This window comes from Glossina fuscipes, unplaced genomic scaffold (genome assembly GCF_014805625.2).
Source record: "Glossina fuscipes isolate IAEA_lab_2018 unplaced genomic scaffold, Yale_Gfus_2 0, whole genome shotgun sequence".
Classification (NCBI taxonomy): domain Eukaryota; kingdom Metazoa; phylum Arthropoda; class Insecta; order Diptera; family Glossinidae; genus Glossina; species Glossina fuscipes.
In genome coordinates this window covers 4,956,834-4,970,462 of record NW_023998414.1, presented here as the reverse complement: position 1 = coordinate 4,970,462, position 13,629 = coordinate 4,956,834, and the positions used below count along the sequence as shown (strand labels likewise).

The 13,629-nt window shown below is 33.7% G+C and overlaps 1 protein-coding gene across 1 annotated transcript in view; it reads right to left on the bottom strand.

The window, feature by feature from the left end:
- The window catches only part of LOC119633415 (Ca(2+)/calmodulin-responsive adenylate cyclase), a gene marked incomplete at its 3' end in the record, with an annotated part of 103,734 nt that overhangs the window by 17,950 nt on the left and 72,155 nt on the right, over positions 1 to 13,629 (bottom strand). Inside the window, exons 3-7 of the mRNA XM_038026963.1 lie at positions 10,327 to 10,683; positions 9,019 to 9,198; positions 7,660 to 7,671; positions 4,726 to 4,899; positions 4,273 to 4,541 (exon numbers count right to left, since the gene is read on the bottom strand). Of these exons, the coding sequence (XP_037882891.1) occupies positions 4,273 to 4,541; positions 4,726 to 4,899; positions 7,660 to 7,671; positions 9,019 to 9,198; positions 10,327 to 10,527 (836 nt within the window). The remainder of the gene's footprint in view (positions 1 to 4,272; positions 4,542 to 4,725; positions 4,900 to 7,659; positions 7,672 to 9,018; positions 9,199 to 10,326; positions 10,684 to 13,629) is intronic.

Below are 13,629 nucleotides of genomic sequence, written 5' to 3'. Positions count from 1 at the left end.
GTATTGCTAACAATTATTTTAAATTTTAAAAGCTTTTCTACTATCGCAAAACTGTACAGGGTACAGACCGTACTCTTTTAACGTCAGCATGATATATAAACAAAATTAAAAATCTATAAATGTGAAGCAGAGCAATGTGCAGTAAGTGTCAGGGTCCCCACCACACCCGAAGTACGAGATCGATTTAAAGAATAGGGTCATATATATATAATCAATTTAATTGAGGTTTAACTGCACTTCATTACTTATAGATCCCACCTTTTGGTTTGACCACAGCTCTCACAATACTCCCTGACAAACCCGAGGAAGCAGATAAGACTCAATGCCGTTCATATCTAGGTTTTCTAGATATACGCAACATCGTATCACTCCTGCGACAACGTCCCTAAAGCGAGCCAATACAAAAGGTTCTCCTAAGGAGATGAAAGTTAATGAGTGAGCGCCCCGATATCCTTGGTGCTTTAATTTATTTTATAAACCCTTTAGAATTACTTTAGGCAACCATAGTTATTCTTGTTTTAACAAAGTGATTAAATGCTATATTTTGAAAGGTGAAATAATAAAAGGAATTAACGAAAGCTTTGGTGACCTCGAACAGGAATTTTCCATATCAACTAATGTGATATAAATTCTGATTGCCTGAATGGAGATCCAGTCGTACAATGTGGATCCTTCTAAACTTAAAAGTACAAGATCTAAGTCTGTGTTTAATATTTTGCATGAGAAATCGAATGAAAGAAGAGTTTGTGTAAGGTGGGCGTGACTTTCGCATAAAATATAAAATATTTGTGAAAAATGTTAAATTGATGTCTACACCTTGCCACACCTAATGGATCCTTAACAAGAATCTCGTGAAATCTTTGCTAACGTTTTTCTCACATTTCTAAGCGAGTCTGTAGGCAGATAGTACCCGCATTCAGACCACAGGTATGTGTGCTCAGTTGCGGAATTCTATCGAAATTCTTCCGATTTCGTATGTTAGGTTCATATGTAAGGTCACTCGTGAATTCTTTTAAAGGTTACAAGTGGCTAGACAAACCACCCATTGCCGATTTTTTCGAGACTTTCAAATTTTATACGCAAGTATACTTGAGGGCAGGTTGTACGCTTTGCCAGTAAGCTGTAAGCTTCAACTTTGATGTTCCTACCCGTTGCAAATACGAACAGTATGAACGCAAAGGCGAATAATCTTAGACTGTTCTGCACTGCGATGCATTGAACTATGGTCTGCCCAACCGCTTGTCCTGACCGAACAAAAGAGAATTTTATTTTTATGATTGTAATCTGATAGCGGAGAAATAATTATATTGTTGCAACATACAATTTACCGTTTTATACGACAAGTCGTCAAAGTTGAAATTGTCCGATGCAGAACTTAAATGCTATAAAAAAGAAATCATTTTTCCCACAAGTCTTTTAAATTTTTGGAATTTATTTAATTTCCCAAGTTTACCCAAACCTTAAACGTTTTGTTTAACATTGTTAACCATAAGAGCAAAAATCGAAATTTACTTAACGTGTGTAGTTTCGGATAAGTTTATTTTGAATTGTGGTTTCTTGCGGTTTGTGAGAAAAGAATTTCTTTTTTTTTTTTTCAATTTTTATAATCAATTGAATTGAAATTTCAATTGTGTTCAATAAAAGTCTAATATTTGCGTAAAAGTTTATGTATATTATATTTGAAATTTAAAACATGAGTTTTGAAATGAAAAAAAGTTTGTGAAAAAAAAAAAAATTTTTTTTTTTTAATTTTTTTAATTTTCGTTTAAAAGATCAGCAATGTGCTATAAATTTAAATTTTGCTCAAAAATCATTATTATTTTAAAGTTTAATACGTTTCGCTAGGGAATTTGATATTCCGGACCATAGTGCGCTAGTTAGAAGGGTGTTAGTGTGTTGGTAACAGCGTCAGAAAAGTACTAGGAATTTTCAAATAAATCTAAGACAAAATTTCATTTAACTAACAATATATGAAGGAATGACTAACGGACTAAAAGTATAATTAATTAGAATTTAGTCAATAAATATTATTAAATAAGGATTAAAAGGATGCTGAATACATTATTAATTTTTTTTAGTTTTCTTCTTAATTGCTACGAGTTGTAATTTGAGTTCTAGTTCCGATAAATCCATTCATAAGATTTTGCAATGATGTTGTCCCGAAGGATCTAAAGTTTTGAAAAAAATTTAGCAAATCATCGGTTCGTGTAAAATGCTTTGAATCGAGTAAACGATAGTCGAAAATGGAAGTCGAGGCATTGAAGAAAAAGCAAGTTTTACGATAAACAGCTTAAATCTTTATTCGTGTGTTTTACTTATGTGCTTCAGGTCACATGAATGGTGCTGGTATTGCAAGTCCAGTGTTTCAAGCCTTCTATTCCTTCAAGCCGCATATGAAGAAACGAACGAAGAATAGCCTAAGAAGTATACTTTAAGGAAAGTGAATTTCTGAAGTGAAAATGTTAACGCGCTTCATGGGATACTCATATTAATACAATGATGGTCGTCTTAATAAATGCATGTACATGTTGCATGTTGTTGTTTAAAGGCGCGTATAGCACTCAGACTTCGTTTGCATTTAAAGATTTTCATTCTCCGACATCTTAACAATTTCCGCATAATTAACTTAAATAAGTTCCAAAAAATTTACCACATGGCTGACTGTATAGCTTTTGAAATCACAAAATTTAATTGTTTCTCGGCAAATTTTTCAAAAATTCATGTAAAATTTTTCAATTAGCAATAAATGAATTTTTTTTTTTAAAAACCAAGATTTGCATGTATGCGTATGTCACAATGACTGAAAACCAGAAGCCAGAACATTAAATTATTTACGTCAAACCATAAACAATTCTGTTTTAAGCTAAACATCACAAAAAATTAGTTAATTGCGTAGAAATGAGTAAAGAAATATTTATTTATAATTAGAAAAGGTCTTAATATTTATCTCGACCGTCATACGGAAAAATGTGTTTATTAATTCTTCTCATTTACAGATATTCCTCTTAACAGGACAGAACAGATTTGAAGTTACTCTGGCTTTTGCGTTCATTTAAAAACAGCCGCTCAAAGAACTTGCTTTACTTTCTATGGATGATTTAATGTCAAGCGGATTAAGGCGCTCTAGAACAATTCCGTGTTGAACTTAACATCGCATTTTAGCTAAATGATGTTAGCAATGTCGGCTAAAAAGTTGAAGAATAAATTGCAAAAAAAAACATTTTCCCCACTTTTTGTTGCCTTTATTGTCAAGCACCTATCAAACCACGAATTTTATAGTGCTTTTTGAAATTCCCTTTATTATGGTACGTTAGTAGGATATGATTTGCAGGGATCCGCTACTCATCTTTTCCTTAAGGAAAAGTGACAAGCCAACCAGCTATTAAGAGGGCCTGGTGTCAAGAATGCTAAAGTTAATTACATATCAGTGAAATAACTCTATAAACTAATCCTAAGCAGATTTCGTTGAAAATGCTTGGACTAGATTTAGAGTGTGTTAAGTACTTTCAAACTCAATCCCGAGCTTATCAAATATTGCTTATATATAATTATGAAGCCGCTCGTGCGTAACGTTACTTCATTTTTGAGAGCCGTACTTTCTCATAGACACCACTGTTGCTCTACTTAGTAGTAGCAGTTATGCCCCTAGTCTCGATTGCAGATATTATTAACATCATGGATATCCAAAGTGATTAAGGGTACGCGAGTTGAAATAGTGTTTACTGCTTGCCTGTAAGAGAAGGTAAATGAAACTGGCCTGTAAGCAGACAACCTCACCGAGTTCTAAGAATAAACCTATTAACGATCGAATATAAATTGATCGGTTTTTAAGCTATCAAAGAATTCGGGCACAACGGAAACCTATTCCGCTCGTGCGTTTAACAATAAGCAAGGGGTTGAAGTTCAAGTTAGTTGAGTATGAAACCGTCAGTGTTACAATGCGGGGAACGAAATGCTTCAACTTGACAATACTATTTCAGCAAACTTTTCAATTTCAATAATATACACACGTATATATGTATAATAAGTAAGTTTGATGGTTTGAGTTTAGCTAGGGACAAGAGCAGTTTTAATACAACGACAAAGCGGGATAAGGATATACACTTGTTTCGTTATTTGGGCGAACGAAACCGTGCAATGCATCGTTGAAAACGATTATTATTTTAATAAAATCCACTCAGATATTTTTCTATTCTATTGAATTAAAAATCCATACAATAAAAATTTGATTAAAAAATTATTAAAATTTTCTCTACTTAATATGTATTTTACCTGACATTTTCATGTTTTTGTATATAAATACGATGAAATTGACCAGCCACTGGTGAGAGTATATCGTTTTTCATTTGCATTGCCACATGCTGAGGTAGTACCGATAACAGTAGCCTTTCCAATTTTTCATTTTCATCTTGGATCTCTAAACGCGCTGCTATACAGTTGCGCGTATCCAAGAAGGCACGGCGCTGAGCACGTTCCATCATTATATTAACCACAAGACCAGCCACATTGACACCAATAAACATTACAATATTGGCAATAAGCTAATCCATGGAATGGAAAGAGCGAAAAAAAATAAGAGTCAGTTTGTTTATGAATTTTTTTTTTTTTTTTTAATACTAACAGTAACCGTGTGCGTGGAAAACATTTTACTACTTTATGTGTTGTCGTGTGTCGGATAGATATTATAATTTATTTTATAATTTTTAATTACACTCTATACGTTACCTGATTGTACTCCAAATAACGAAATGAATTGGTGAATATTTTGTATACAGTTAAACTAATATGAACTAAAGGTAAAATTATGCCAAAGCAGACTGCTTCCCATATTTGTAAGGGCATCATAGCGTACGCTAGAAAAACTACGAAAACAATCTGCCAAACACCTTCGGCCATGACCTGCACAAAAGGAAAGCGAAGTCATATTATATTATATAACCAAGTAATTTACATAATTATTGTTTATACCCACCACCACCACCACCAGCACCGCCGCTGATATAATTTTGTATATTAATTTTGACATTAACTTTGCATCAATCGAAATATTCGAATTCGGAAATAGACAGAAAAGTCTGGCTTTTTATTACTGGCTTATAATTCGCCCGCGAACATACCCATCTTACCTAACCCAATTTATTGCTAAATATATTCTTTAACAATCGACATATAAATCATTTGCTGCCAGAAAAGCAGAGAACGTAACCCATGTTGCGGCCTCTAGGTAAGGTCGGAAATAAGGTTTGCAATTAATGGCAGTAAGCCATGAGGCATATATCCTGCAACATATCGTGCAACCATCTCATTATGAAATTATCAAGATTAGCTTAGACTCTTGTACTTTTGCTATCTGATATGCTCGCACACTATATAATTGAATTCCGTCTTCTTAACGATCTTGACAAACCGTCTTCAACATGTACGACATTGCGAAATGAATTACGTGATGCTTCCCGTTTGGTTTGATCTTTTCATTTCTGTTCGGATTCAGACGCTTTCATTTTTACCAGACGACTTCCGACTACAGAGTTCGGACTATTCTCCAAAGTGGATCTGCGTTGAATTACATTAATTTAATGTTTATAATTCGAGCAAAATATTAATGAAACCCGAATGATTATTCTGTTCATAAACGACTCCAATCGTTACGCTGGCCAATTGCTACAATTCGCAATTAACCGGAGTGGTATCTGTTGTAGGTGGTGAGTATCTAAGATTCGCCTAAATCAAGTCTAGTTATTATTATTATTTATTTTTTTTTTTTACTTGTTACGATTTTAGTCTTTGTATAATTTTGATTTCTGCGAAGAAGAAAGAGGAAAAAATAAAAACGGCGAACAAGATCAACTTAATTAAAATAACAAATTTGTTCACATGCATTCATTATGATATCGCTACATCGTCATTATAATATAGTGTGATAAGTGTGGGAGATGAGATTTGCTTTTAAATGCCAAACTGCCAGTGGGTAAAATAATGTATGGAAATTTCTTATACCCTCAAAGGCACAGGTAAATTGCAGAGCAAGCATGTTGTGAGCATACCACAACAACAGCAACAACAACAACCTGCCACCAGGTCTAGATCGCACAACACACACTAATGGAATTTACTAATGGAATTTACTTGTTCGTCACACACAAATGACTAAAGATGTGATAATTAGATTAAATCTTGAAAGTTATAACTGTTTTTATATCCGCCATCGAACAAGAGCAATGTAAAGGTTTTGTTAGTCGATTTGCAACACTAAGGCATATGCATTGCACACCATATTAATGTATGTATTCACGATCGACTCGAGGTCCCATATGTATTTAGATATCATGTCTGTCTATACTTCTGATATTGAAACTCCTACTCCTGCCGTAAACTGAACTCGACTGAGATCGAGAACTGAAACTTGAAAGTTCAAGTTTAGTTGGAGTATGATTATGATGCACAAACGATGGAAGAACATAATGAGCATAGCTGTTGATTTGAAATTTTTTATAAATTTTTTTTTTAAATTCTTTTAAAGTTCGATGGAAAAATGATCTCGGCCAGCACTGATGCCGACTTGATTTAAGCATATGCTTTGCGATATTTATGTTTTATAATTATTTGAAAAATTCAGTATCAGGAGAGATCGTAAAAAATTGCTTACACCACCTTAATGCCTGAGATACATGGCAGATATTGATTTGGTCTAGCCATTTATTGCGATTACTCAAAAGTTGAATAGGAAGAGATTTGAGATGGCAAGTATCCGCAATTCGCGTTAAGGCGCGAATGTATTTTTACTTTTTTGTATTATATTTTTATACCCGTCACCATAGTAGGGGGGTTATGCTCATTTTGTCGAACTGTTTGCAACGCCCAGAAGGGACCTTTAGGCACACCGCAAAGTAACTGCATTCTTGTTCAACATTAACATTTGAATCAATTGAAGCATGTTCGTCTGCCGGTCTGGGTGTCTGTCCGTCTGTATAATGTCTATTGCAAACATTCTGTTGGTCTTCAAAAGGACGCTGTCACACTGAGTCGTATTGAAACTGGACAAAATCAGTCGGAGGACAAGCTTAGAGTACTACGTAAACTGAGGCCACCTCTCTTTTTCAAAAGAAATGAAAAATTGCTTTTTTGCTCAAGTTTCTAGTCTGCCAGGAAACTGAAAAAAATCGATCAGGCCTACTTAATTTTATAGTGCGTCACAAGGCCAGTTTCAAATTCGAAATGCACCTAAGCATGTCCGTCCGTTCGTTTGCCCATCTGCTCATCTACGCAGCCGTGTAGTATTTGTGGTAAGCATTTTCCCGTTCGCAAAAAAAATTGTTGTTGCCTACAACACACCCACAAGCCTATGTAAAAAAAGCCGTGAACTCTTTTGCTTTCCGTGTTCCTTTGCGTGTTACTGATAAAGTACAACATGTACACTCAATATTCTAGAGGATGAAAATGTAGGTGATGGATATCGAAGATTCAGTCGCGACCGAATATAATATTTTTACTTGTTTTATTTTTATTTTAATTTTTTTCTTTTTTTTATTATACAATGAAATGCAGAATTTCTACAATTCACGTAATTGAACTGATATTAAATGCTTGAATGTAATTAATTGTATTAACATTAAGTGTATTCTACATTACTCTACTCTTTTCATCACTAATAAGCTTTACCTGGGAATCTTCCTTAAAATTGAAAAATGAAATATTTGTAAATTTATATATGAATACAAGTATTATTAAAATAATAAATATCATTTATATCAAAAATATTATATTTTAATTGCCATATATATATATTTTTTTTCTTTAATAAAATTATTTTGATTACAAAACTTATCGAATTTTGTTCAGAGGCACTTAGGAGTCATTTTTGGTCCATACAATCCCTCTTAACTAAAAGTTTCCTTTAATAATCTGAGAGTGTTCTATTCATTGTTTTGTGTAAGAAATATATGAAAGTTTGTTATGGAACTCAAGTTTGTTCTCTCCTAACTATGGGTAAGTAGTTAATGTTTTCTTCTAACGGGCTTAGTTAAAAGGCAAATATTTTTTAAATTTCTTAGCGTAGAATAGTATCGAGCAATCACGGAAACAAAACAAAACTAATAGAAACACTATACAGAGCCACGGCCCACCATTGAACAGCTATCCATATAATGAGTTTCGAAGGTAGGGCCTTATATGACGCTTTCATAACTTATTATATATTCGACCCATGCTAATGAAACCGAAACTTATACCGCATAAGCGCCAATGTCCAACTTATCTATATTCAAAATTTCCGAAAAAATAATCTCGGCACGTACGGCTTACGAAGCATTCGATTTCCCAATGTGAAAAATTTATTTATACACTTAATATTTAAAACGTTATAAATTATATTTCTTTTATGGAAATGATTAAATTTGTAGCGTGCGGGGATCATGTTCCCCTCGATTTGCTTCCAAGTTTTACTTTCAGGCATTAAACGGTAACCTCTTCGAGAAGCCTCGGGGCCATATGGCCTATTATGTGTAAAATTACTAAAGTTCGAAATATTAACATAAGTGCAATAACACTTGACAGTTTATGCGTATCCCGCTCTCGCGAAGTTTAAGACACATTAATGGAATCTCTAGTAGAGATCAAAAATAGGTCGCCTATGTTAATGGAGACAGTTAAAAGCATTGGCTACTTTTAAAGTTAGCCTTAGAGAGCGAGAGTGAGAAAGATAACTGCCAGCAAACGCCACAAATTATGCAAAATCCTTAGTCTGTCGAAAAAAAAAAAAAATTACTGATTACTTTGACTTGAAACTGCTGCAGGAGTCAAGCATTCAAGATTAAACAAGAATACATATATTATTTCTTTCCTTTGCGATATGTGTCGGGGTAAAGTGAAATTTATAATAACAAGCAGGAGGAGGCATGCAGAGGATTGTAATTTCGACTGCGTGCTTTTGAACGCTGAACTTGTGATTCTTATCCAATATTCCGATAGCATATGCGAAAAAGTATCCTTTTATTTGAATGTGATATGTTTTCAACTTACGTCTTTTGTGTCTACGGGAAAAATCGAACCCATTGTTGGCATCGATACGACACAGATGGCAGCGGCAAATAGTAGAATACCATAACATAAACAAGGTAAATGATGATCCTTGATAACGCGACATTGTAAAAGTATAAGGATTATGGCGAATAATAAACAAACAAACGAGTTGAAAACGTTCTATATATGAGACGAGAAAAATAAAAATTTTAGTTAGGAATTTATTTAATGATTAAGAGAAGAGTTTTTATATTATTAAAATCTTGGTTATTAGATATAAAGCGAAACTCCGCTAAAAAAAGTACACAAGTATATGTTTATTTAAAAATGATGTAATAGAAAATTAAAAAAATACAATTAAAAAAAAACGTTTGGGGAATGTTCTAACGTTGAGCCACTGTGGCCTTCAATGATCCTTTCAAAATTCGAGTCAGTAAGATATCAGGTCGAGTGCTCTGCAGAGCACGAAATAAATGCTAATTGATTCTCGAATTGTCCCTAAAGGGGGGCACTGAGCGACAGCACCATCTCTGGCTGACGAGCTTGTGATGCGCGATGCTTTTCCTAACCTCCACAAAAGCACAGAATAATATTTTGAGGCATTGCTTAGAGCCTCGCGCTCCGATCGCAGCATTTTTCGGTCGTACGTTTTCTCTTTTTCATCATTTTCTCTCGTTCGCTGTAAATGGTTATGGTTTTGGTTCGTTGTAGTCATTCTTAACAGGAGTTCGCGAGTATTAGCTACACCTACTAAATTCTTCTGAATCACATCATTGGATACATGGAGATCGAAGCTTTTTCTGGATACGTTTCTTTAAATGGTTTAATGCGCCCTAAGAATATTACGACATTACTAGCTCGTGCTTTGCCTGAGTGACTTGTTCTGTAATTGCTCGCGCATAGCGAGGAGTATCCTAAGCCTGGAATAGTCTTGGAATCTTTTACTATTGCTTTAATGCCCATAACCGGTAGAAATTTTTTCTCTTTTACAGACTCAGGTAGTATTTCTGCCTCCATGGAAATGTAATAAAAAATGTATTGGGGTTGTTTTAGAGCGCTTTGCCTTGTTTGCGTGCGGAAGCTTTGCAACGCTTTTTATGAAACTACTACCTGTTAAAAAAGGGCCAAAATATCTTACACATTATGAAAAAGTCCAAAACTATTCAGACCGTTTGATGTAAGAAATTTTGTCTTTTTCGCTTCTAGTCTTGTTTCTCACACAAAACCTTTTCATTTAACCCGTAGTGAGGATTATTCGTATTCATTGATTATGTATGTATGTTGGGTGCCAAGTATATTTCAACTTACATGGAAAGTGGGAGCATTATTATAAATAAATGATAAAGTAGCCATAACACCGCATAATACAAGAACTAAAGCGATAACACCCAGCACCGAAAACCGTTGCATTTTCAGTGTATAACGTTGATATAAACATTCCAGTTCATCATTTTCGAAACGTAAAGTATTCCAAGGACGACCACGTGTAGCTTTCACTGCATGATCCATGCTGATGACAGTTGCAATGATGGCGATGAAACAGAATAGAAATGTTTATGAAAAGCCCAACCAACCACCGTCGCCTTTAAAGGACGATCTTCTCAGAAGTTAAGGCTTCAATTTTTATGAACTTTTCCGAAGACATTTAGCAAACTGAATTTTAACCTGCAAAGAGAGGCAAAAAGACAAACACAATACAAATTAGTTATCTTTTTTTTTGTATATATACATATGTATATTAGTATATTCATAGTATCTTCCGATATATGGAACCAATTATTAGCTACGACGATGGTGTAAATTTTCTGAACTTTCCATCGAATGATACTTCAACAAGTGATGGTAAAGTCCTTTCAAAAGATCGTTACATTCTCATTTATCTTTTGAAAGTCAATTCATTGATACTTCAAGATGCTTACGATCCTTAGCAAATTTTCGCAATAATTTGATTACATTTTTAATAAAATTCTAGAGGATTGATGCCTCTCTTTATATGAATGCTATTGGAAAGGAAATGTTAATCATGACACTACTACTAGCTAATGCCATTACCGCGCGTTGTTGAGGCAATTGAATTGATTAATTGGGAAGTCATTGGCTTGCGTCAAGACAATGCCATGCCACTCGCATCTGTAAAGACTCGTTTAAAATGACGAGAGCTTAACGGGGAAATTTTAATGTCTCTACCGTGTAGCTCGGTCTTTGCCTCGTCTGACTACGATTAGTTTCGCCGTTCACAGACTTTAAAAGAGTCGCCAATTTTTCGCTCAGAAATTTCAGAAGCGTTATGGTGATATCGTAAGGGTTTTCCTAAACAAATATCAATATCAAAATTATCAATCAAGATGACAAATAATCGGTTTGATGAACGTCATTGAAGGCTTAAGAAAAATGCCTTTGAATTTTGGGTGGAACAACAATGCCCTTGAACTGTTTTCCTTTTCTCTAATAGTAGTCTATATATATATATATATATATATATATGTTCTAAGTTCTCCTCTTCGTTTATCTTAGCTTAAGAAAACTTTTGACTAATTTTGATTTTGTCTTCTCCCTACATACATTTGTGTATGTATGATCCTTAAAAAAAAAAAAACGCCATGCGTAAGGAAAATGAATTTTATTAAAAATTTTTTGAAAGATGAAAAACTCTGTGTGAGATTTTTTAATTTGTTGCTGCTGTAGCTTCAGTAGTCTTTCCTCGCCATGAGTCTTTGTTTTCTTTTTTAGAAAATGTCTTCACAATTTACTGAAACTTTTTTTAAGGATTAGATTGCTGCATGTTTTTGAATTATGAAACTTTTCTCTTTACGACTTTTATTAAGTATATAAGTAAATATGTCGGTTTTCATATTCAAAGTGCGCTCAGGAGTGGTCCTATGATATTGTAATTTTTCTTTTTTTTGAATAAATCACTTAATGATTGTTCACATAAATACAGATTTTACAGCATTCTTTAGCGCTTTTAAGTATTTTCTATATATCGAAAAGATATTATTATCCATTAAATTAGATGAATGTTGGCTTGTAGGAAAAGTCATGAAGTAGGTCCATATATGCTGCTTTCGCATTATGTATGACTTCTCCCATTTATTAAATCTGCATATACCCCTTATCAAGTTCATTTCATCTCTCAAATCGGGAATTTTTGTCTTAATCAAATTACTTACTAAGTAAACGTTGCATCTCTGCCACGAAATTTTATTATAGAAAGAAGTAGTGTGGCCTTTAGCCTTTGCCCTTTAATTTGAATTAAATAAATTTTAAAAAAAATCTTTTATTTCTCATACCAGGATATAAAGGATTATCAGACGTCAAAGGCCAAGCGATTTCAAAAAGTTTATACACTTTCCTTTACAGGTAACCTATTCATCTGTCCTTGTGGAGAGAGAATTCCGATACAGAAAATATGGTATTGTTCAACTTGCTCTTGATCTCTATTATTGACTTGATATTTTTCGGATATTCAAAAAAGTTCTTCTTCCTGCACACAAGGACGAAACGTCACCTTGAAATTTTGTCCGTAATCTTAGTCCGTTATACTGACGGTTCAAACGGTAGCCGTGCACAGTAATTGCAGGCATTGAAGGAAGCAAAAGAACTTTTCATGAGAAGTCTAAAGGCAATCGTCATAAGAGAAAATCGCATGATACTTATTGCGATTTGCGCTAGAAATTAGCTTGAAAACATGCATGATAGTTATCCAAAATTTATTTATCTTGTTGAGTATGTATATATATATATCCTTTTTTTATTTTATTTGTTATTTCTATTCTATGTAAATCATACTTTTTTAAGTAAGCTTTATTGATTTTATTCTAGGTATATGTAAGTAGTTTATCGTTTTCTCTATTTTTATCCCCTTTTTCATATTTCCATAAAGACTTCACCGCACAACAATTAACTTAAAGCGGGGCATTTCAGTTTACTTTCCACACAATTCTGTATACAATAACCATTGTATACGTCAGAGGTACTCAATCATTATTTTCATATTCCATAGCAGTTACGGTAACTAAGAATTTGGATCACATCTAAGCCGGGTGATAACTAATGGCTGAATAGCGTTCCGGTTAAAATGAATCGATTGAATATCTTAATGTTGTATATATTTGTAGTTGAAGGTAGTTTAATTTGATCCATAAATTAATTTAATTGTATTCCAAAATAATTTATTGAAAGGTTATTTCATAAAGATTAAAATGAGAAAGAGGTTTAAAATATTATGTGGACTTTCTATAGCATTGATCTCGTTGTCCAAAAAGCGAAATAGAAGTCAGATACTATGATTAGATTAGGTGAGGTTAGTTCACACTTAGCTCTTAAGTTAACTGATACAGAATCCTTCCGTCACAAAGGACCCAATAGCATGATTTGCCCATTGATGATCATTTGAAGTCGGTAGACATCGGGCTTAAAGTTTGCAGACATCGTTTAGGTTTGCAAAGAAGAACTTCCACTGCATACTAAAAAGTTATCCGCGTAAAAAAAGTGATTTAATAGAATCAGCAATAAATCATAACTATGAGGCTTTGAATATAAATATTTTGGAAGTAAGACCCGATAAATGTATCGATGGAACGAATGAACTTTGTATAGAGGTAACCATAA